The 22389-nt window shown below is 40.9% G+C and overlaps 1 protein-coding gene across 1 annotated transcript in view; it reads right to left on the bottom strand.

The window, feature by feature from the left end:
- Positions 1–22389, bottom strand: part of LOC123770248 (uncharacterized) — a 327397-nt gene that overhangs the window by 126144 nt on the left and 178864 nt on the right. The window contains exons 22-24 of the mRNA XM_069339624.1: positions 22119–22313; positions 10391–10567; positions 3278–3388 (exon numbers count right to left, since the gene is read on the bottom strand). Coding sequence (XP_069195725.1) covers positions 3278–3388; positions 10391–10567; positions 22119–22313 — 483 coding nt within the window. The remainder of the gene's footprint in view (positions 1–3277; positions 3389–10390; positions 10568–22118; positions 22314–22389) is intronic.

Genomic DNA, 22389 nt, shown 5'->3' with positions numbered 1-22389 from the left:
TCCACTATCTCTGAAATTTACTACACACCTGCCAGTCAGTTCACTCAATATATACCCTTTCGAAGTGTAGGGTCAAACAATCCTGGTTTCTCTCTATTTGGTGGATTTCCACTGGTGGTGTCACACAACTTGCCAGCAAAACCTCTTTATACGGGTCTTTTCCTGCCCTGTTCCTACACTTACCAGACAAGTGCCCTTCCTTCCCACAGGTCCAACACACTATGTCTCTCCTAGGACTAGTTCGTCTTTGACTACATGGTGGCTGCAACACCCAAGGTCTCTACTTGCTGCTCCTCCAAGTACGTCTTCAGATCACCTGACAAACACTCCTTGAAATCTTCTAACAAAACTAGTTGTTACAGTTGTTCCTTAGTCTCAACCTTCCGAGACGTGCATCATTCGTAGAACAATCTCTCCTTAATGAAAGCCAACTCGGTGAAGGTGTGCTCTGATATTTTCTTAAGATTGCGAAACTTCTGCCTATATACTTCAGGTACCAACTGGTAAGCCATCATCACCTTCTTGACAGCGTCATAATCACTAGAGTCACCTACTGACAGTGTGGAGTACGCGGTTTGGCCCTTCCCAGTCAGCACTGCAATCAGACAATTGGGCAATCATAAATGCCCAATTGTCCCTTAGCCAGTCTAATGAGGCAGCTACTTTCTTAAAGGCAGCAAAGTACTTGGACACCTCCTCATTGATTTTAGGCACCTTTTACTATTCTGCACTGGGTCGATACCACTGTATTCCCTTCAACCACCTAATCTTAGCACTTCCAATTCGTGTTGCCTTTCTTCTCTTTCTTTCTTTCTCCCTCTCTCTTTCTTCTCTCTTGTCTTTTCTTTCCAAACGTTTTAATTCAATCTAACGTTTTATTTCCATTTCCTCTCTTTTCTCTTTCCTTCTCTGTCTCATTTTCTTCTCTCATTTCTTCTCTTTCTTTCCCCTTCCCTTTCTCTCTCTCTAGTTCTAGCTTTTTCCACTATTTCACGATGCATTTCTAATTCTTGTATTTTCACTCTCAATAAGCTCCACATTTAGTTCAGCTGGGTCACTCTCACCATCACTTTCCTGGCCTTCCTTGTTAGTGTAATCCATGACACTCTCTACTTTACTACGGACTACACTTTCCTGTTTGCCGTTTGGTTTCAAATGTTAACAAACTTTCAAGAGAGGATCTCGACACGCGAATCTCTCTCGTTCACCTCTACTTCAAGGTAGGCGCTTATCAACCTTATTTCTGGTATCCCTAAATACTTCAATTTGCGAAGGCAGAACTCATGGTTTAACAACACCTGGACATCGTCTAGTGTATCAATCGTGGGTTTCTTGTTCACTATCTTAACACTGCGTTTCTTCATAACACCAAACACTGCACTTATACACAAAAGGGGAAATATGTACAAGAGGATGCACTAATCACTTGCCCAATTCCGTTTAACTTACCTGATATGAAGTCGGATCCCGATGGGGATCCTCCACACCCTTCATCACTAACCTTGACTACAGCTGCAACAGAGCTCCCTCTACACCCTTCATCACTATCCTTGACAACAGTTGCAACAGAGCTCCCTCTACACCCTTGATCACTGACCTTAACAACAGCCGCAACAGAGCTCCCTCTACACCCTTGATCACTAACCTTGACAACAGCTGCAACAGAGCTCCCTCTACACCCTTGATCACTATCCTTGACAACAGTTGCAACAGAGCTCCCTCTACACCCTTGATCACTGACCTTAACAACAGCCGCAACAGAGCTCCCTCTACACCCTTGATCACTGACCTTAACAACAGCCGCAACAGAGCTCCCTCTACACCCTTCATCACTAACCTTGACAACAGTTGCAACAGAGCTCCCTCTACACCCTTCATCACTGACCTTAACAACAGCCGCAACAGAGCTCCCTCTACACCCTTCATCACTAACCTTAACAACAGTTGCAACAGAGCTCCCTCTACACCCTTGATCACTGACCTTAACAACAGCTGCAACAGAGCTCCCTCTACACCCTTGATCACTGACCTTAACAACAGCCGCAACAGAGCTCCCTCTACACCCTTCATCACTAACCTTAACAACAGCTGCAACAGAGCTCCCTCTACACCCTTGATCACTGACCTTAACAACAGCTGCAACAGAGCTCCCTCTACACCCTTGATCACTAACCTTAACAACAGCTGCAACAGAGCTCCCTCTACACCCTTGATCACTAACCTTAACAACAGCTGCAACAGAGCTCCCTCTACACCCTTGATCACTAACCTTAACAACAGCTGCAACAGAGCTCCCTCTACACCCTTGATCACTAACCTTAACAACAGCTGCAACAGAGCTCCCTCTACACCCTTGATCACTAACCTTAACAACAGCTGCAACAGAGCTCCCTCTACACCCTTGATCACTGACCTTAACAACAGCTGCAACAGAGCTCCCTCTACACCCTTGATCACTAACCTTAACAACAGCTGCAACAGAGCTCCCTCTACACCCTTGATCACTAACCTTGACAACAGCTGCAACAGAGCTCCCTCTACACCCTTCATCACTAACCTTAACAACAGCCGCAACAGAGCTCCCTCTACACCCTTCATCACTAACCTTAACAACAGCCGCAACAGAGCTCCCTCTACACCCTTCATCACTGACCTTAACAACAGCCGCAACAGAGCTCCCTCTACACCCTTGATCACTAACCTTAACAACAGCTGCAACAGAGCTCCCTCTACACCCTTGATCACTAACCTTAACAACAGCTGCAACAGAGCTCCCTCTACACCCTTGATCACTAACCTTAACAACAGCTGCAACAGAGCTCCCTCTACACCCTTCATCACTAACCTTAACAACAGCTGCAACAGAGCTCCCTCTACACCCTTGATCACTAACCTTAACAACAGCTGCAACAGAGCTCCCTCTACACCCTTGATCACTAACCTTAACAACAGCTGCAACAGAGCTCCCTCTACACCCTTGATCACTAACCTTAACAACAGCTGCAACAGAGCTCCCTCTACACCCTTCATCACTAACCTTAACAACAGCTGCAACAGAGCTCCCTCTACACCCTTGATCACTAACCTTAACAACAGCTGCAACAGAGCTCCCTCTACACCCTTCATCACTAACCTTAACAACAGCTGCAACAGAGCTCCCTCTACACCCTTGATCACTAACCTTAACAACAGCTGCAACAGAGCTCCCTCTACACCCTTCATCACTAACCTTAACAACAGCTGCAACAGAGCTCCCTCTACACCCTTCATCACTAACCTTAACAACAGCTGCAACAGAGCTCCCTCTACAGGAGAGCTTCACATGCTTGTCGTCGTCCCTCCACAAGACATCGTGGCCAACACTCACAGTCTCCGTGAACCATTTCACCTGCAAAATGAGTTCCAACTGTTACCAACACTTTCCTGTAGTTTTAGTCCATTCCTAACATCGCACAGTCATTATTACTGCTATTAACACATCTTATACGCCCCGCATAGTATTATGATAAAAATATTAATATTATCGATAATATTACCATTAACAGATTTCATAATTCTTTCTGATAAGATAATTGTTACTAATGCATCATAATAATATGATGCACTATTATTATTATTATTATTATATTCTTTAATGAAGGTGAAAGAATGAAGGATTTCGCCTAGTCAATCCTTCCCGGCCTGGATACGAACCCAGGCCATTTCTCTAGCGAAGCGCTGTACGAATGTGTTACCACTGCGCCAAAGGGACAGCATTATATATTATTTTTAAGTATTATATTAAATACAATATATAGTGTACTATACTAATATTGGAGAGTGTATTATATTCTACAGTGACCAGCACACTTTATTACTACTATTAGTACCAATGTATTAGTACCCTCACTAGTCATATATTAGTACCCCTCACTAGTCATATATTAGCACCCCTCACTAGTCATATATTAGCACCCCTCACTAGTCATATATTAGCACCCCTCACTAGTCATATATTAGCACCCCTCACTAGTCATATATTAGCACCCCTCACTAGTCATATATTAGCACCCCTCACTAGTCATATATTAGCACCCCTCACTAGTCATATATTAGCACCCCTCACTAGTCATATATTAGTACCCTCACTAGTCATATATTAGCACCCCTCACTAGTCATATATTAGCACCCCTCACTAGTCATATATTAGTACCCCTCACTAGTCATATAATAGCACCCCTCACTAGTCATATATTATCACCCCTCACTAGTCATATATTAGCACCCCTCACTAGTCATATATTAGTACCCTCACTAGTCATATACAATTACCCTCACTAGTCATATATTATTACCCTCACTAGTCATATACAATTACCCTCATTAGTCATATATTATTACCCTCACTAGTCATATATTAGTACCCCTCACTAGTCATATACAATTACCCTCACTAGTCATATATTATTACCCTCACTAGTCATATACAATTACCCTCATTAGTCATATATTATTACCCTCACTAGTCATATATTAGCACCCCTCACTAGTCATATATTATTACCCTCACTAGTCATATATTAGCACCCCTCACTAGTCATATATTAGTACCCTCACTAGTCATATATTAGCACCCCTCACTAGTCATATATTAGCACCCCTCACTAGTCATATATTAGTACCCTCACTAGTCATATATTAGCACCCCTCACTAGTCATATATTAGTACCCTCACTAGTCATATATTAGTACCCTCACTAGTTACATATTATTACCCTCACTAGTCATATATTATCACCCTCACTAGTTACATATTATTACCCTCACTAGTCATATATTAGTACCCCTCACTAGTCATATATTATCACCCTCACTAGTCATATATTATTACCCTCACTAGTCATATATTATTACCCTCACTAGTCATATATTATTACCCTCACTAGTCATATATTATCACCCTCACTAGTCATATATTAGTACCCTCACTAGTCATATATTAGTACCCTCACTAGTCATATATTAGTACCCCTCACTAGTCATATATTATCACCCTCACTAGTCATATATTATCACCCTCACTAGTCATATATTAGTACCCCTCACTAGTCATATATTAGTACCCTCACTAGTCATATATTAGTACCCCTCACTAGTCATATATTATCACCCTCACTAGTCATATATTATCACCCTCACTAGTCATATATTAGTACCCTCACTAGTCATATATTAGTACCCCTCACTAGTCATATATTATCACCCTCACTAGTCATATATTATTACCCTCACTAGTCATATATTAGTACCCTCACTAGTCATATATTAGCACCCCTCACTAGTTACATATTATTACCCTCACTAGTCATATATTATTACCCTCACTAGTCATATATTATTACCCTCACTAGTTACATATTTTTACCCTCACTAGTCATATATTATCACCCTCACTAGTCATATATTATCACCCTCACTAGTCATATATTAGTACCCTCACTAGTCATATATTAGTACCCCTCACTAGTCATATATTATCACCCTCACTAGTCATATATTATTACCCTCACTAGTCATATATTAGTACCCTCACTAGTCATATATTAGCACCCCTCACTAGTTACATATTATTACCCTCACTAGTTACATATTATTACCCTCACTAGTCATATATTATTACCCTCACTAGTTACATATTTTTACCCTCACTAGTCATATATTATCACCCCTCACTAGTCATATATTAGCACCCCTCACTAGTCATATATTATCACCCTCACTAGTTACATATTATTACCCTCACTAGTCATATATTATCACCCCTCACTAGTCATATATTAGCACCCCTCACTAGTCATATATTAGTACCCTCACTAGTCATATACAATTACCCTCACTAGTCATATATTATTACCCTCACTAGTCATATACAATTACCCTCACTAGTCATATATTAGCACCCCTCACTAGTCATATATTAGCACCCCTCACTAGTCATATATTAGTACCCCTCACTAGTCATATATTATTACCCTCACTAGTCATATACAATTACCCTCACTAGTCATATATTATTACCCTCACTAGTCATATATTATTACCCTCACTAGTCATATATTATTACCCTCACTAGTCATATATTAGTACCCTCACTAGTCATATATTATTACCCTCACTAGTCATATATTAGCACCCCTCACTAGTCATATATTAGTACCCTCACTAGTCATATATTATTACCCTCACTAGTCATATATTAGTACCCTCACTAGTCATATATTAGCACCCCTCACTAGTCATATATTAGCACCCCTCACTAGTCATATATTAGTACCCTCACTAGTCATATATTAGTACCCTCACTAGTCATATATTAGTACCCTCACTAGTCATATATTATCACCCTCACTAGTCATATATTAGTACCCTCACTAGTCATATATTAGTACCCTCACTAGTCATATATTATTACCCCTCACTAGTCATATATTAGCACCCCTCACTAGTCATATATTATTACCCTCACTAGTCATATATTATTACCCTCACTAGTCATATATTAGTACCCTCACTAGTCATATATTAGTACCCTCACTAGTCATATATTATCACCCTCACTAGTCATATATTAGTACCCTCACTAGTCATATATTATCACCCTCACTAGTCATATATTAGTACCCTCACTAGTCATATATTATCACCCTCACTAGTCATATATTATCACCCTCACTAGTCATATACAATTACCCTCACTAGTTACATATTATTACCCTCACTAGTCATATACAATTACCCTCACTAGTCATATACAATTACCCTCACTAGTTACATATTATTACCCTCACTAGTTACATATTATTACCCTCACTAGCCATATATTATCACCCTCACTAGTCATATATTAGTACCCTCACTAGTCATATAATATTATCATCAGTACCCATATATTGGTACCAACATTAGACATATACTAGTACTATCACACGCCATATACCAGTACTAGCATTAGTCATACATTAGCACCAACAACAGCCATACACTAATATTAACACTAGCCCTACTAGTTCTAACACTAGAATTATCCCATACTGAATTATCTGTGGCATGTGTGGTGGCTACGCCATCACGTTATGTCAGTGTTGACTCACACAGCTGTGTTATTGTCAGACTTTCTCCCTCACACAGCTGTGTTATTGTCAGACTTTCTCCCTCACACAGCTGGTGTTATTGTCAGACTTTCTCCCTCACACAGCTGTGTTATTGTCAGACTTTCTCCCTCACACAGCTGTGTTATTGTCAGACTTTCTCCCTCACACAGCTGTGTTATTGTCAGACTTTCTCCCTCACACAGCTGTGTTATTGTCAGACTTTCTCCCTCACACAGCTGTGTTATTGTCAGACTTTCTCCCTCACACAGCTGTGTTATTGTCAGACTTTCTCCCTCACACAGCTGGTGTTATTGTCAGACTTTCTCCCTCACACAGCTGTGTTATTGTCAGACTTTCTCCCTCACACAGCTGTGTTATTGTCAGACTTTCTCCCTCACACAGCTGTGTTATTGTCAGACTTTCTCCCTCACACAGCTGTGTTATTGTTAGACTTTCTCCCTCACACAGCTGTGTTATTGTCAGACTTTCTCCGTCACTCACCTGTGTTATTGTCAGACTTTCTCCCTCACACAGCTGTGTTATTGTTAGACTTTCTCCCTCACACAGCTGTGTTATTGTTAGACTTTCTCCCTCACACAGCTGTGTTATTGTCAGACTTTCTCCGTCACTCACCTGTGTTATTGTCAGACTTTCTCCCTCACACAGCTGTGTTATTGTTAGACTTTCTCCCTCACACAGCTGCATTATTGTTAGACTTTCTCCCTCACACAGCTGTGTTATTGTCAGACTTTCTCCCTCACACAGCTGTGTTATTGTCAGACTTTCTCCCTCACACAGCTGGTGTTATTGTCAGACTTTCTCCCTCACACAGCTGTGTTATTGTCAGACTTTCTCCGTCACTCACCTGTGTTATTGTCAGACTTTCTCCCTCACACAGCTGTGTTATTGTCAGACTTTCTCCCTCACACAGCTGTGTTATTGTCAGACTTTCTCCCTCACACAGCTGGTGTTATTGTCAGACTTTCTCCCTCACACAGCTGTGTTATTGTCAGACTTTCTCCCTCACACAGCTGTGTTATTGTTAGACTTTCTCCCTCACACAGCTGTGTTATTGTCAGACTTTCTCCCTCACACAGCTGTGTTATTGTTAGACTTTCTCCCTCACACAGCTGTGTTATTGTCAGACTTTCTCCCTCACACAGCTGTGTTATTGTTAGACTTTCTCCCTCACACAGCTGTGTTATTGTCAGACTTTCTCCCTCACACAGCTGTGTTATTGTCAGACTTTCTCCCTCACACAGCTGTGTTATTGTCAGACTTTCTCCCTCACACAGCTGTGTTATTGTCAGACTTTCTCCCTCACACAGCTGTGTTATTGTCAGACTTTCTTCCTCACACAGCTGTGTTATTGTTAGACTTTCTCCCTCACACAGCTGGTGTTATTGTCAGACTTTCTCCCTCACACAGCTGTGTTATTGTTAGACTTTCTCCCTCACACAGCTGGTGTTATTGTCAGACTTTCTCCCTCACACAGCTGTGTTATTGTTAGACTTTCTCCCTCACACAGCTGGTGTTATTGTTAGACTTTCTCCCTCACACAGCTGTGTTATTGTTAGACTTTCTCCCTCACACAGCTGGTGTTATTGTCAGACTTTCTCCCTCACACAGCTGTGTTATTGTTAGACTTTCTCCCTCACACAGCTGGTGTTATTGTTAGACTTTCTCCCTCACACAGCTGTGTTATTGTCAGACTTTCTCCCTCACACAGCTGTGTTATTGTTAGACTTTCTCCCTCACACAGCTGGTGTTATTGTCAGACTTTCTCCCTCACACAGCTGTGTTATTGTTAGACTTTCTCCCTCACACAGCTGGTGTTATTGTCAGACTTTCTCCCTCACACAGCTGGTGTTATTGTCAGACTTTCTCCCTCACACAGCTGTGTTATTGTTAGACTTTCTCCCTCACACAGCTGGTGTTATTGTCAGACTTTCTCCCTCACACAGCTGTGTTATTGTCAGACTTTCTCCCTCACACAGCTGGTGTTATTGTCAGACTTTCTCCCTCACACAGCTGGTGTTATTGTCAGACTTTCTCCCTCACACAGCTGTGTTATTGTTAGACTTTCTCCCTCACACAGCTGGTGTTATTGTCAGACTTTCTCCCTCACACAGCTGTGTTATTGTCAGACTTTCTCCCTCACACAGCTGGTGTTATTGTCAGACTTTCTCCCTCACACAGCTGGTGTTATTGTCAGACTTTCTCCCTCACACAGCTGTGTTATTGTCAGACTTTCTCCCTCACACAGCTGGTGTTATTGTTAGACTTTCTCCCTCACACAGCTGTGTTATTGTCAGACTTTCTCCCTCACACAGCTGGTGTTATTGTTAGACTTTCTCCCTCACACAGCTGTGTTATTGTCAGACTTTCTCCCTCACACAGCTGGTGTTATTGTCAGACTTTCTCCCTCACACAGCTGTGTTATTGTCAGACTTTCTCCCTCACTCAGCTGTGTTATTGTCACCTTCTCACACACAGGTATATTATAGCAACATGAACACTTTTCAGTACAGTTCTCTCGCGTTCCTGAGAGAACTGTATTTATACTTTCGTAATACATAAAATTTAATGTATTATTAAAATACATTAATTTTGAATGCATTATACTTGCGTCAGTTTGACGCAAAGTATAATATTACATTGAAAATATAACATTTTGACATTATATAACATTAATATGACATTAAAATATGACATTAAACATGACAATAAAAATATGACATAAAATTATGAAGAGCTGCTTCCTCGTCTGGATCCGCTAATGACTTAACATGAGTATATGGGAACGTCTTCACCTTAAGAGTAAATAGAAATGTACAAAATAATTCACTTTTGCAGCTTGGGATGTTTGTCGGTCAGCTTTGGCCACCTCAGCGAAGTTTTAACAAGCTTTAAAACACATTCAAGAGGTCTGGTACACTTAATGGTTCCAAAGTTGTGTTGCTTTTATATTTTATGTAAGTTCCTTCATGTATTATATACGTTAGTATCACTCAATAAGCAACATGATGAAGATATGACCGCCAGACAGTACATATGAAAATTATATAAAAAACTAGTTAACAGAAATAGGCATTAGATGTTAAAGTGTCTCAGTACCAGGAAACATTACATTCAATTGTCTTCTAAGGACATCATATAATGCGCACTGAAGAATTATAGATGCTCATGAATCAAACCCAAGTGCACATTAATGTTTCCTATTATAACGAATGCTAGCAACCAGTTTTGCAATACTAACTTCAGTTTTACCAGTGAAGTGTTGCCAGTTAGGGTCAGAGGAGGTGATGGTTGAGACCCAAGCCTCGAGGTTGCCAAAGCCAGCAAACGCTTCCAGAGACACGGTGAGGGGCTCCGTGGAGCCATGCCTGGTCTCCAGGTGGAGCAGTACAGATGCCGCCCCAACATTACTGCTCACCTACAATATAAAACAATCAAATATTACTGTATATTAGTACGAACAATCCCACTCTCTCTCTCTGAATATATATATATATATATATATATATATATATATATATATATATATATATATATATATATATATATATATATTTATATATATATATATACATATATATATATATATTTTTGTGTATACTGGCAGCAGGTTTTCTTTTATGCGTGTCTCATTGAATATGACAGCATATTCCGTATTTACTATTTTCTGATTTAGGGCTTCTATCCCTCTTACTAATGCTCTTGCATCAGGGTTCAGCTGGAAGACGAGTTCACCGAAAGTCATGTTGTTTTCAAGGTGAAGAAAATGAATTGAATAACTGAAGAATGTATTACACTTATCATAAAATCGCACGACGTTTCGAACCTACATGGTTCATTCTCAAGTGATGTTACAGTACAGAACATTATATTTTATACTAATAGCAGGTCAGGTGAATACAAATGGATCGAACAATGGGATGAGGTGTAAACAAAAGGTATACATTGGGAAGATATGAAGGAGAAAAGAAGCTAAGGTTAAATTGGGTACATACAAAGATTAATCAAGCGTAGTGGCCGCTGTTTGTCGGGCAGTGTCTTCTATGTTGGCATCTTGACGTTCTGGTCTTGTTCTTACTCTCATGGTGGGCAGAGTGAATAATTTCCGTAATTTGTAATGCTTATTTTAGTTAAGAAACGACAAGAAGACATGATGAACATGGCTTTTTTCAGTTGATTGACGAATATATTTTAGTTAAGTAATGATGAAAGTGACTATTTTTAGTTAATTGACGATGGATAAGGTGAGTTATGAACAGTGTTGGAAAGTTTCCTTTGACTATTTAGCCAAGAGAAAAAGGTTATTTTAGTTAAGAACAGTATTGAACAAGGTTAATCCTGACTATTTTTTTTAGCTGATTGACGAATATTTTAGTTAAAAATAAAGAATATGAATATTTTCAGTTGATTGGAGAAACTTTTAGTTTCCCTTGACTATTTTTTAGTTGATTGGCGAATGATTTTAGTTAAGGAAAGAATGTCTTGGTACATTTGATTTTAAAGAACATGTAAAAGAAATGCGATGAGCACAGTGAACTTGTGGGGAATATGAACTTGAAGAGAACATGGAAACATGACAAAGAATATCAGGAATACAAAGAATGAACAATGAACTTGTGAAGAATATGGTAAGAACATGACAAAGATCGCAGAAAACATGTATAAGAAAGAACACAATGAACATACGAGGAGTATGACAAATCTGTATTTTTATCAATTAATTTCTGTCTCATTTCTGTCTTATATGGTTTTTGAAAATTATTTGGTCTAAAATAGTCTGTCATATTTGGGTCTAAAATAATCTGTCAAATTTCGGGCTTGAAATGGGCTCTGTCATATTTTTGTCTTAAATTGTTAAGGAAACCCGACAGTCTAAACGGGATATTTAACAAAATAAATATCCTATTTAGTGCTTCATCCCTACTACTATGGACTCCATGCTGGAGCCGCATACTCCAGGATTGGTCTGACATATGTGGTATACAAAGTTCTGAAAGATTCTTTACACAAGTTTCTAAAGGCCATTCTTATGTTAGCCAACCTGGCATATGCCGCTGATGTTATCTTCTTGACATGAGCTTCAGGGGACAGGTCTGGTGTGATATCAACCCCTAGGTCTTTCTCTCTCTCTCTCTCTCAGACTCTTGAAGTATTTCATCTCCCAAATGATACTTTATATCTGGTCTCCTGCTCCCTACACCTATCTTTATTACATTACATTTGCTTGGGTTAAACTCTAACGACTATTTGTTCAACCATTCCTGCAGCTTGTACAGGTATTCTTGAAGCCTCAAGCTTTCCTCCTCTGTCTTAATCCTTCTCATAATTTTGGCGTCGTCAGTGAACATTGAGAGGAATGAGTCTATACCCTCTGGGAGATCATTTACGTATATCAGAAACAGGATAGGTCCGAGTACAGAGCCCTCTCGGACTCCACTGGTGACTTCACGCCATTCTGAGGTCTCACCCCTCACCGTAACTCTCTGCTTCCTATTGCTTAGGTACTCCCTTATCCACTGGAGCGCCCTACCAGTTACTCCTGCCTGTTTCTCCAGCTTATGCATCAGCCTTTTATGGGGTACTGTGTCAAAGGCTTTCCGACAGTCCAAAAAAATGCAGTCCGCCTATCCTTCTCTTTCTTGCTTAATCTTTGTCACCTGATCGTAGAATTCTATTAAGCCTGTAAGGCAAGATTTACCCTCCCTGAACCCATGATGATGGGTTGTCACGAAGTCCCTTCTCTCCAGATGTATACTAGGTTTTTTCTCAAAACCTTCTCCATCACCTTGCATGGTATACAAGTTAAGGACACTTGCATGGTATACAAGTTAAGGATACTGTAGTTCAATGCCTCTTGTCTGTCACCCTTTTTTATATTGGGACTACATTAGCCGTCTTCCATATTTCTGGTAGTTCTCCCGTCTCCAGTGACCTACTATACACTATGGAGGGTGGCAAGCAAAGTGCTCCTGCACACTCTTTCAATACCCATACTGAGATTCCGTCCGGCCAAACAGCTTTCTCACATCCACATCCAACAGAGGCCTACTGACCTCATCTCTTGTAATTTCGAACCCTTCCAAGGGCGCCTGGTTTACTACCACCTCTCCTAGCGCAGTGACAAGCTTGTTCTATTGTAAAGACCTCATGTGTGTATTCACCTAGTTGTATTCACCTAGTTGTGCTTGCGGGGGTTGAGCTCTGTTCTGTCGGCCAGCCTCTCAACTGTCAATCAACTGTTTCTACTACTACTACTACTATTTTTTTTCCCCCAGACCACACACACACGCACACACACACACACACACACACACACACACCCCAGGAAGCAGCCCGTGACAGCTGACTAACTCCCAGGTACTTATTTACTGCTAGGTAACAGGGGCATAGGGTGAAAGAAACTCTGCCCATCGTTTCTCGCCGGCCCCCGGGATCGAACCCGGGACCACAGGATCACGTGTCCATCGAGCTCTCCGCTCGGCCGCTGGCTCCCCCCCCCTGTGTGTGTGTGTGTGTGTGTACTCACCTATTTGTACTCACCTATTTGTGCTTGCGGGGGTTGAGCTTTGGCTCTTTGGTCCCGCCTCTCAACTGTCAATCAACTGGTGTACAGATTCCTGAGCCTACTGGGCTCTATCATATCTACATTTAAAACTGTGTATGGAGTCAGCCTCCACCACATCACTGCCTAATGCATTCCATCCGTTAACTACTCTGACACTGAAAAAGTTCCTTCTAACGTCTCTGTGGCTCATGTGGGTACTCAGTTTCCACCTGTGTCCCCTTGTTCGCGTCCCACCAAGTGTGTGTGTGTGTGTGTGTGTGTGTGTGTGTGTGTGTGTGTGTGTGTGTGTGTGTGTGTGTGTGTGTGTACTCACCTAGTTGTTCTCACCTAGTTGTGCTTGCGGAGGTTGAGCTCTGGCTCAAAACACTGAAAAAGTTCTTTCTAACGTTCCTGTGGCTCAGTTGGGTACTCAGTCTCCACCTGTGTCCCCTTGTTCGCGTCCCACCAGTGTTAAAAAGTTTATCCTTATCAACCCTGTCAATTGCTCTGAGAATTTTGTAGGTAGTGATCATTGACAAGGTACGGGCTCCATGCTGGGGCCGCATACTCCAGGATTGGTCATACATATGCTGTGTACAAGGTTCTGAATGACTCCTTACACAGGTTCCTGAAGGCTGTTCTGATATTAGCCAGCCTCGCGTATGCTGCAGATGTGGGTTTCTAGAGACAGGTTTGGTGTGATATAAATTCCTAGATGTTTCTCTCTGTCCGTTTCATGAAGTACTTCATTTCCCATTCAGTATCCTGTGTCTGGCCTCCTGTTTTCACTACCTAGTTTCATGACCTTGCCTTTACTCGGGATGAACTTTAGTAGCCATTTGTTGGACCATTCATTCAGTCTGTCTAGGTCATCTTGTAGCCTTCTACTGTCATCCTCTGTTTTAATTCTTCTAATAACTTTTGCATCATCAGCAAACAATAAGAACGATTCTATACCCTCTGGGAGATCATTTACATATCATTTACTATGTATCATTAACAGTATATCATTAACAGTATAGGTCCAAGGACTGAACCCTGCGTGACTCCACTGGTGACGTCTCGCCAATCTGAGGCCTCACCCCGCACAGTGACTCGCTGTCTTCCGTTGCTTAGGTACTCCCTTATCCAATGGAGTACCTTCCCTTTCACTCCTGCCTGCATCTCTGACTTTTTCACTAGCCTTTTGTGTGGAACTGTGTCAAAGGTTTTCTGGCAGTCCAAAAATATGCAGTCTGCCTCCCTTCTCTTTCTTGCCTGATTTTTGTTGTCTGGTCGTAGAATTCAAGTAACCCTGTGGGGCAGGACTTGCCACCCCTGAACCCATGTTGATGCTGTGTTACAAAGTTCTTTCGCTCCAGATGTCCCACTAGCTTTTTTCGCGCAAGCTGCTCAATGAGTTTGCATGGTATGAAAGTTAGGGACACTGGCCTGTAGTTTAGTGCCTCCTGTCTATTCCCTTTCTTATATATCGGGACTACATAGCCGTCTTCCAAATGTTTGGCAATTCACATGTTACCAATGATTTGTCATACACTATAGAGAGTGGCAGGCACAATGCTTCTGCTCCTTCCTTTAGTATCCATGGACCACAGTTTATCCGGGTCTTGCTTTTTTGCTGCTTTTTGATTTTGCTTCAAAGAAGCAAAAGGCAACATGAAAAGCACATGGAATACCATCTCTAATATCCTGGGAACTAAACAACACTCCCACAACCAGATAACACTCTCTAAGGATGGCCTTACACCGTCATCTGATTTAGAAATGGCGAATGAATTTAATAGCTTCTTTTCATCGATTGATGCTAACCTTGCAAGTAAAATCCCACAGACTCAGACACATATCTCTCAGGCAGCTATCCAAACTCTCTTCTCCTCTCACCAGTCAGCCCGACAGATGTTGTGTCCATCATACACTCACTAAAAACCAAAGCTGGGAACATCAGTGAAATACCATCCATTGTATACAAGAGCGCCTCCCATGCCCTTGCGCCACCTATAGCTCTGCTGTTCAACAAATCCCTTGAGTGTCATACCTTCCCTGATATCCTTAAAATAGCAAGAGTAACGCCAGTTCATAAAGGAGGTAATCCGGCAGACATAAACAACTATAGACCAATATCGAACCTACCCATTCTATCAAAAATATTTGAAAAAATTATCTACAAACAACTCTACTCCTATCTCGTAAAATTCGACATTCTTAGCCCCTGTCAGTTTGGCTTCCGCTCCCAAAAGAGTACCAACGATGCAATTATTTGTCTCCTTGATATAATTTACTCAGCCCTTGACAAAAATGAGTTTCCGATTGGACTCTTCAATGACCTGAGAAAGGCCTTTGATACTGTTAATCACGATTACCTCTTATGTAAACTCCATCATTATGGAATCCGAGGCCATGCACTGGACTATATCCAATCCTATCTTAGTGATAGACACCAATGTGTAGCCATCAATAATATAACCTCTCCCATTCTACCAATAACCGTTGGAGTGCCACAGGGCAGCATCTTGGGACCTCTTCTATTTCTTATATACATCAATGATCTGCCTAATGTCTCTAACATTCTGAAACCTCTTTTGTTTGCTGATGATACTACCCTCATCTACTCCAACCCCAACCCACATACATTAAATGATGTTGTTAATAATGAACTAAAAAAAGTCCACTTATGGATGTCAACCAACAAAATAACACTTAACATAGAAAAGACCTACTACATCCTATTTGGAGGCAAATCTACAAATGCAATTCAGTTTCAGATAGACAATGTAAACATTAGCAATAAAAATGATGGAAAGTTTCTTGGCCTATTCCTAGACAAGAGACTCAACTTCAGTACCCACATACAACACATAACTAAGAAAGTCTCTAAAACAGTTGGTATACTCTCCAAAATCAGATATTATGTACCTAACTCTGCTCTCATCTCTCTATATTATGCACTAATCTATCCCTATCTCAACTATGTTATCTGTGCATGGGGTTCAACCACTGCAAACCACCTCAAGTCCATCATCACCCAGCAAAAATCTGCTATCAGAATAATATCAAATTCTGCTTTCAGACAACACTCAGCCCCCTTGTTTAACTCCCTAAACATGCTAAACATAATCTCACTCCATAAATTCTCTTGTGTCAACTACATTTACAAAACCCTGTTCTTAAATGCAAATCCTGCTCTGAAACTCTTCCTGGACAGATGTAATAGGACCCATTATCACCACACCAGAAATAAATATCTCTTTGATATCCCCAGAGTTAAACTTAATCTGTGTAAACACTCTATGCAAATAAAGGGACCCAGTTTATAGAACTCACTCCCTATTGAATTGAAAAGCTGTCCAACTTTTACATCATTCAAAATCAATACTAAAAAGTACCTTATTTCATCTTCATAGTTTTTCACTTTTTGCCTTAAAATTGCACTGTATCTATTGCTACCCAATCTCCCAACCTTTATGTACCCAATCTGAACATCTTTACCATTGTGATCATTGCTGTCTTATATGTGCTGTCAATCTGCTGTATGGTGTCTATTAATCTTGTTTAAATTACTAATCAAGCTGTCAATGTAATCAATCAGAGCTTTAATATAACAATGTGCTTTAATATACTTACTAAGCTCTCACATCTCATTTTTCTCTTGCAATGTATCTTTATCATTTATCAATTCTGATAGAAATTAACTACTTAAAATTATCTGTTAGATTAAGGACCTGCCCGAAACGCTGCGCGTACTAGTGGCTTTACAAGAGTGTAAATACTGTACTATCCAATGTATTCTCACAAACCCAATGTACCTTCTTGTATATATATAAATAAATAAATAAATAAATAAATAGCCTTTGTCACATCCAACTCTAGCAAGAGCTTCCTCACATCCCCACAGGTATTCTCAAACTCTTCTAGTGGTTTCTGGTTAAATATTCCCTCTCTTATCTCTGGAACTTCCCTTTGCTCTAATGTGAAGACCTCCTGGAATTTCTTATTCAGTTCTTAGCACACTTCCTTGTCGTTTGTAGTGAATCTGTCTGCCCCTATCCTCAATTTCATTTCCTTGTTTCTTTATTGTTGTTTTTCTCCTGATGTGGCTGTGCAGCAATTTAGGTCGAGTCTTAGCCTTGCTTGAGATGTCATTTTCGTATTGCTCTTCTGCCTCTCTTCTCCCCCTGACATATTCATTCCTGGCACCCTGGTATCTTTCTCTGCTCTCAAGTGTCCTGTTATTTCGATAGTTTCTCCGCGCCCTTTTATTTTGCTGCTCAGCTAGCTTACGTCTCTGATTAAACCATTGGTTTCTCATCTGCATTTCGTTGTTTTCCTTTTGGACCGGGGGTTAACTTGTCTGCCGCCTCCTTACACTTCTGCGTGAAGTAGTCCATCATGTCTTGGGTCGTCTTTCCTCTGAGCTCTCTTTCCCATGGTATATCTGTTAGGAATTTCCTTATCTCCTATAGTTTCCCTTTCGGAATGCTCGCCTTTTGTTTTTAGTTCCCCTCCACGAGTTCTTTAACCCATCTTCAACCAGATACTCAAACGTCAGTACACTGTGGTCGCTCATTCCTACCGGGGTTTCGAAACCGATATCCCTTATGTCGGAGTCGTTCAGAGTGAAGACTAGGTCAAGTCTCGCTGGTTAATCGTTTCCTCTCATTTTTGTGGGTTCCCTGACATGTTGGGTTAAGAAGTTTCTTGTCACCACCTCCAATAGTTTAGCTCTCCATGTATGCTCACTTCCATGCAGTTTCTTGTTCTCCAAGTCTATCCTTCCATGATTGAAGTCCACCATGATGAGCAGATGGGATCTATTTGTACAGGCAGCAGAGGCTGCCCTCTCAATTATAGTGTTAACTGCCATGTTGTTGTTGTTGTTGTCATACTTTTGCCTGGGTCTTCTGTCATTGAGTGGAGGGTTATATATCACTGCTACTACTATTCTTGGTCTTCCCATTGTCATGGTGCCTGTTATGTAGTCTCTGAATCCCTCGCAGCCCAGGATAGCCATCTCCTTGTAACTCCATTCCTTTCTCATTAGTAGGGCCACTCCACTCTCTCCCCTACCTTCCCTCTCTTTCCTTATTACAGTGTAGTTCTGGGGAAACACCGCATTCGTTATGATTCCTGAGAGTTTTGTTTCTGTGAGTCCGATTACATCTGGGTTCACTTCTTGTGCTCTTTCCCTTAGTTCACTTGCCTTGCTTATAATTCCTTCTATTTTCGAGTACATCACCCTAAAACTGACTCTCTTCTGTCCTTCCTCATGTTCTGTCGATTTCACTGAAGCAGGGAAACAGGGAGGGGTCCGAGAAGGGAGGACCTAGGAAGGGGGACCTGGGGGATCTGGATTGTGCTGGGGCTGGGATGATCTGGTAGGGGGGTGGATTGGGGGGGTACGGGGGGAGGGAGAGCTTGGGAGGATGTGGGGGAAGGCGGGGGGGGGGGGGGTCAAGGGGGAGCAGAAGAAGAGGGAGGGCTGAGGGCGGTGAGGAAGAAGGGACGACCCTCTGTGTGTGTGTGTGTGTTCTGTATGACATTAATCATTTTATATACAAAAAGGTTACATGATTAACAAAAATGTATACCCTTTTACTGTTTTAATCTTTGTATGTGATATAATTTGTTTGTGAAAATTTTAAATGTTTACAAAATTTAGAGTTAAAATATAGGGTAAAAAAATGTAATTATTTCATTATCTAACCTCATCCATTATTTTGTATAGTCAAAATTATAGGCTCTACATTGTGCGGAAAATATTAAGTAAAACAGATAGATTTTAGAAATAGTATCAAATTCTACACTTTATGCACAATTATATGAAGTATGAAGCCACTGTTGCTACACTGCACCATCCAAGTTAAAGGCAAACAACTGGTTCTTCCATATATCTTAATACTGTATACACATGAGCAGTAAAACATAAACAAAGATATATAAAGAGAGGTTCGAGTTACTGTGGAGTGTACCTGATGATATATAATTTAAGGGAATCAACAGAAATATAATTTTCAGTTATCTTGGAAATCTTACCATTCAGTAAGAAAAGGTTTAACTGTGAGTGGAACCACACAACTTGGACAACTTGGTATGCCAAGTACCACACAACTTGGGCAACTTGGTATGCCAAGTACCACACAACTTGGGCAACTTGGTATGCCAAGTACCACACAACTTGGACAACTTGGTATAACAAGTACCACACAACTTGGACAACTTGGTATACCAAGTACCACACAACTTGGACAACTTGGTATACCAAGTACCACACAACTTGGGCAACTTGGTATGCCAAGTACCACACAACTTGGACAACTTGGTATACCAAGTACCACACAACTTGGGCAACTTGGTATGCCAAGTACCACACAACTTGGGCAACTTGGTATAACAAGTACCACACAACTTGGACAACTTGGTATGCCAAGTACCACACAACTTGGACAACTTGGTATACCAAGTACCACACAACTTGGACAACTTGGTATAACAAGTACCACACAACTTGGACAACTTGGTATGCCAAGTACTACACAACTTGGCCAACTTGGTATGCCAAGTACCACACAACTTGGCCAACTTGGTATACCAAGTACCACACAACTTGGACAACTTGGTATACCAAGTACCACACAACTTGGACAACTTGGTATACCAAGTACCACACAACTTGGACAACTTGGTATGCCAAGTACCACACAACTTGGCCAACTTGGTATACCAAGTACCACACAACTTGGCCAACTTGGTATACCAAGTACCACACAACTTGGGCAACTTGGTATACCAAGTACCACACAACTTGGGCAACTTGGTATGCCAAGTACCACACAACTTGGGCAACTTGGTATGCCAAGTACCACACAACTTGGGCAACTTGGTATGCCAAGTACCACACAACTTGGGCAACTTGGTATGTCAAGACCTATAGGGGCCTGACAGCTTGGCAGACAGCGCTCGGGATTCGTAGTCCTAATATTCAGGGTTTGATGCCCGGTGGAGGCGGAAACAAATGGGCAGCGTTTCTTTCACCCATGATGTCCCTGTTCACCTAGCAGTAAATAGGTACCTGGGAGTTAGACAGCTGCTATGGGCTGCTTTCTGGGGGGTGTAACAAAAAAAGGCCTGGTCGAGGACAGGGCCGCAGGGGCGCTAAGCCCTGAAATCATCTCAAGATCTCAAGAAGACACAAATATGCTAGTGAGGTTTCCATTTTCGGTTCAGTTGACATGAGGGAAGCCAATAGGAAGCCTCAGCTCGGACTGTGCAGAGTTTATCATTAGATAAAACTACCCATTTTCCCTTCAAGGTGTAAATAAGGCTTAATTATTGAGAAGAAATCTGTGAAAGAATTGCTGATTGAAAGGATTCGAGAATAAAGGGCATGACTGAATTTCAGATTTTGCTGTACCCAAGAAAACTTAACTTGTTTGTGTTTACTAAACAAAATACAACTAATATTTCATTTCTGTAACCAAAGGATTGGCTTGTGAAAGTATTTAATAGCCAGAAAGGCATTCAAAGAACCTAAAACATTATCAAGCCACATTTATTATAGTAATACCAACTTTTTAAGGCGATATATAACTGCAAATAATTATACACATTAAATACGCAGGTAAAGTTGTAAGAAAATGTGAATCTGTAATTCAATATTTCAGAGAGCATTTCTTTGAAACACTAAGAAAGGTGAATGTTTGACTTCACACAACATGACCTCACAAATGTGAGTAAATGGGAAGTTGATGATGGAATGTTTGGAATAGTATATTGGAAATATATTTTGAAGATTGAGCTTGAGAAAAAAATAAATAAATGAATATTAACACTAAAAGTTAAGACATACAATTTGTGTAGTGAATATAAGTCAACTATTTATAAGTTTAAGTAAGGTGGGTTGTAGAATCTCGTTAAGTACGAAAGACAATACCAACACCATCAATCATGAGAGGATAAAGAAGGGTTTGAGCCTAACATAAAGACTGAGGAACCGGGAGGTGCAGAGTACTGACACACAAGCCTTCATGATGCATACTTCCAGAGTGGGAGAGTCGGTAGTAATGCCGACCACCCCATAACCTGGGCATCCATAACCTAATCCAGCATGAAGCAGGAGTGATGCCGTGGGTGTTTTGCTGCAGTTTGACGGATGATACCGTATGATGCTGCACTGTGTTGGATGCAACATATGGTGAATGTAAATTATTATTTGAGTATCTTTTGGTGGTAATTTTTGTCATTTGTGAGAATTCCTCCCATGACAGTGGGACAGGGGGAAATAATGAGAACAGAAATTATAAAGTCTGCTTTGGCAGGTGACTAATCCTAATTTACAATAATATTGAGGATCATGTAATCCTCAACATTTGCCAATCAGTAATACTGATCCGCTCCTTGCATAATGTGTAAATACCATTAGAATACTCACTAGAATCAGAGCTTGATCATCTTTGCTGAGGTCAATGTTGTAGGCAGCCTGGATCATATAGTCATTAAGCTGAATATGGAATCCAGCGAGCATGTGGAACGGATCGTCTTCCAGCAGGTAACTCACCGACATCTTGGAGGCCACCAGTGACCCAAGGTTGACCTCGACTTCAGCTTGGAGGGCATTATCCGATTCCTGCATAATTATCTCCATAAATAACGCCTGTCAACTTTATATTTTTACGACATTTATTATTCTATTTTGTGAAAAT

Source organism: Procambarus clarkii, chromosome 42, assembly GCF_040958095.1.
Source record: "Procambarus clarkii isolate CNS0578487 chromosome 42, FALCON_Pclarkii_2.0, whole genome shotgun sequence".
NCBI classification, from domain to species: Eukaryota; Metazoa; Arthropoda; class Malacostraca; order Decapoda; family Cambaridae; genus Procambarus; species Procambarus clarkii.
This window is presented reverse-complemented; position numbering and strand designations above follow the sequence as displayed.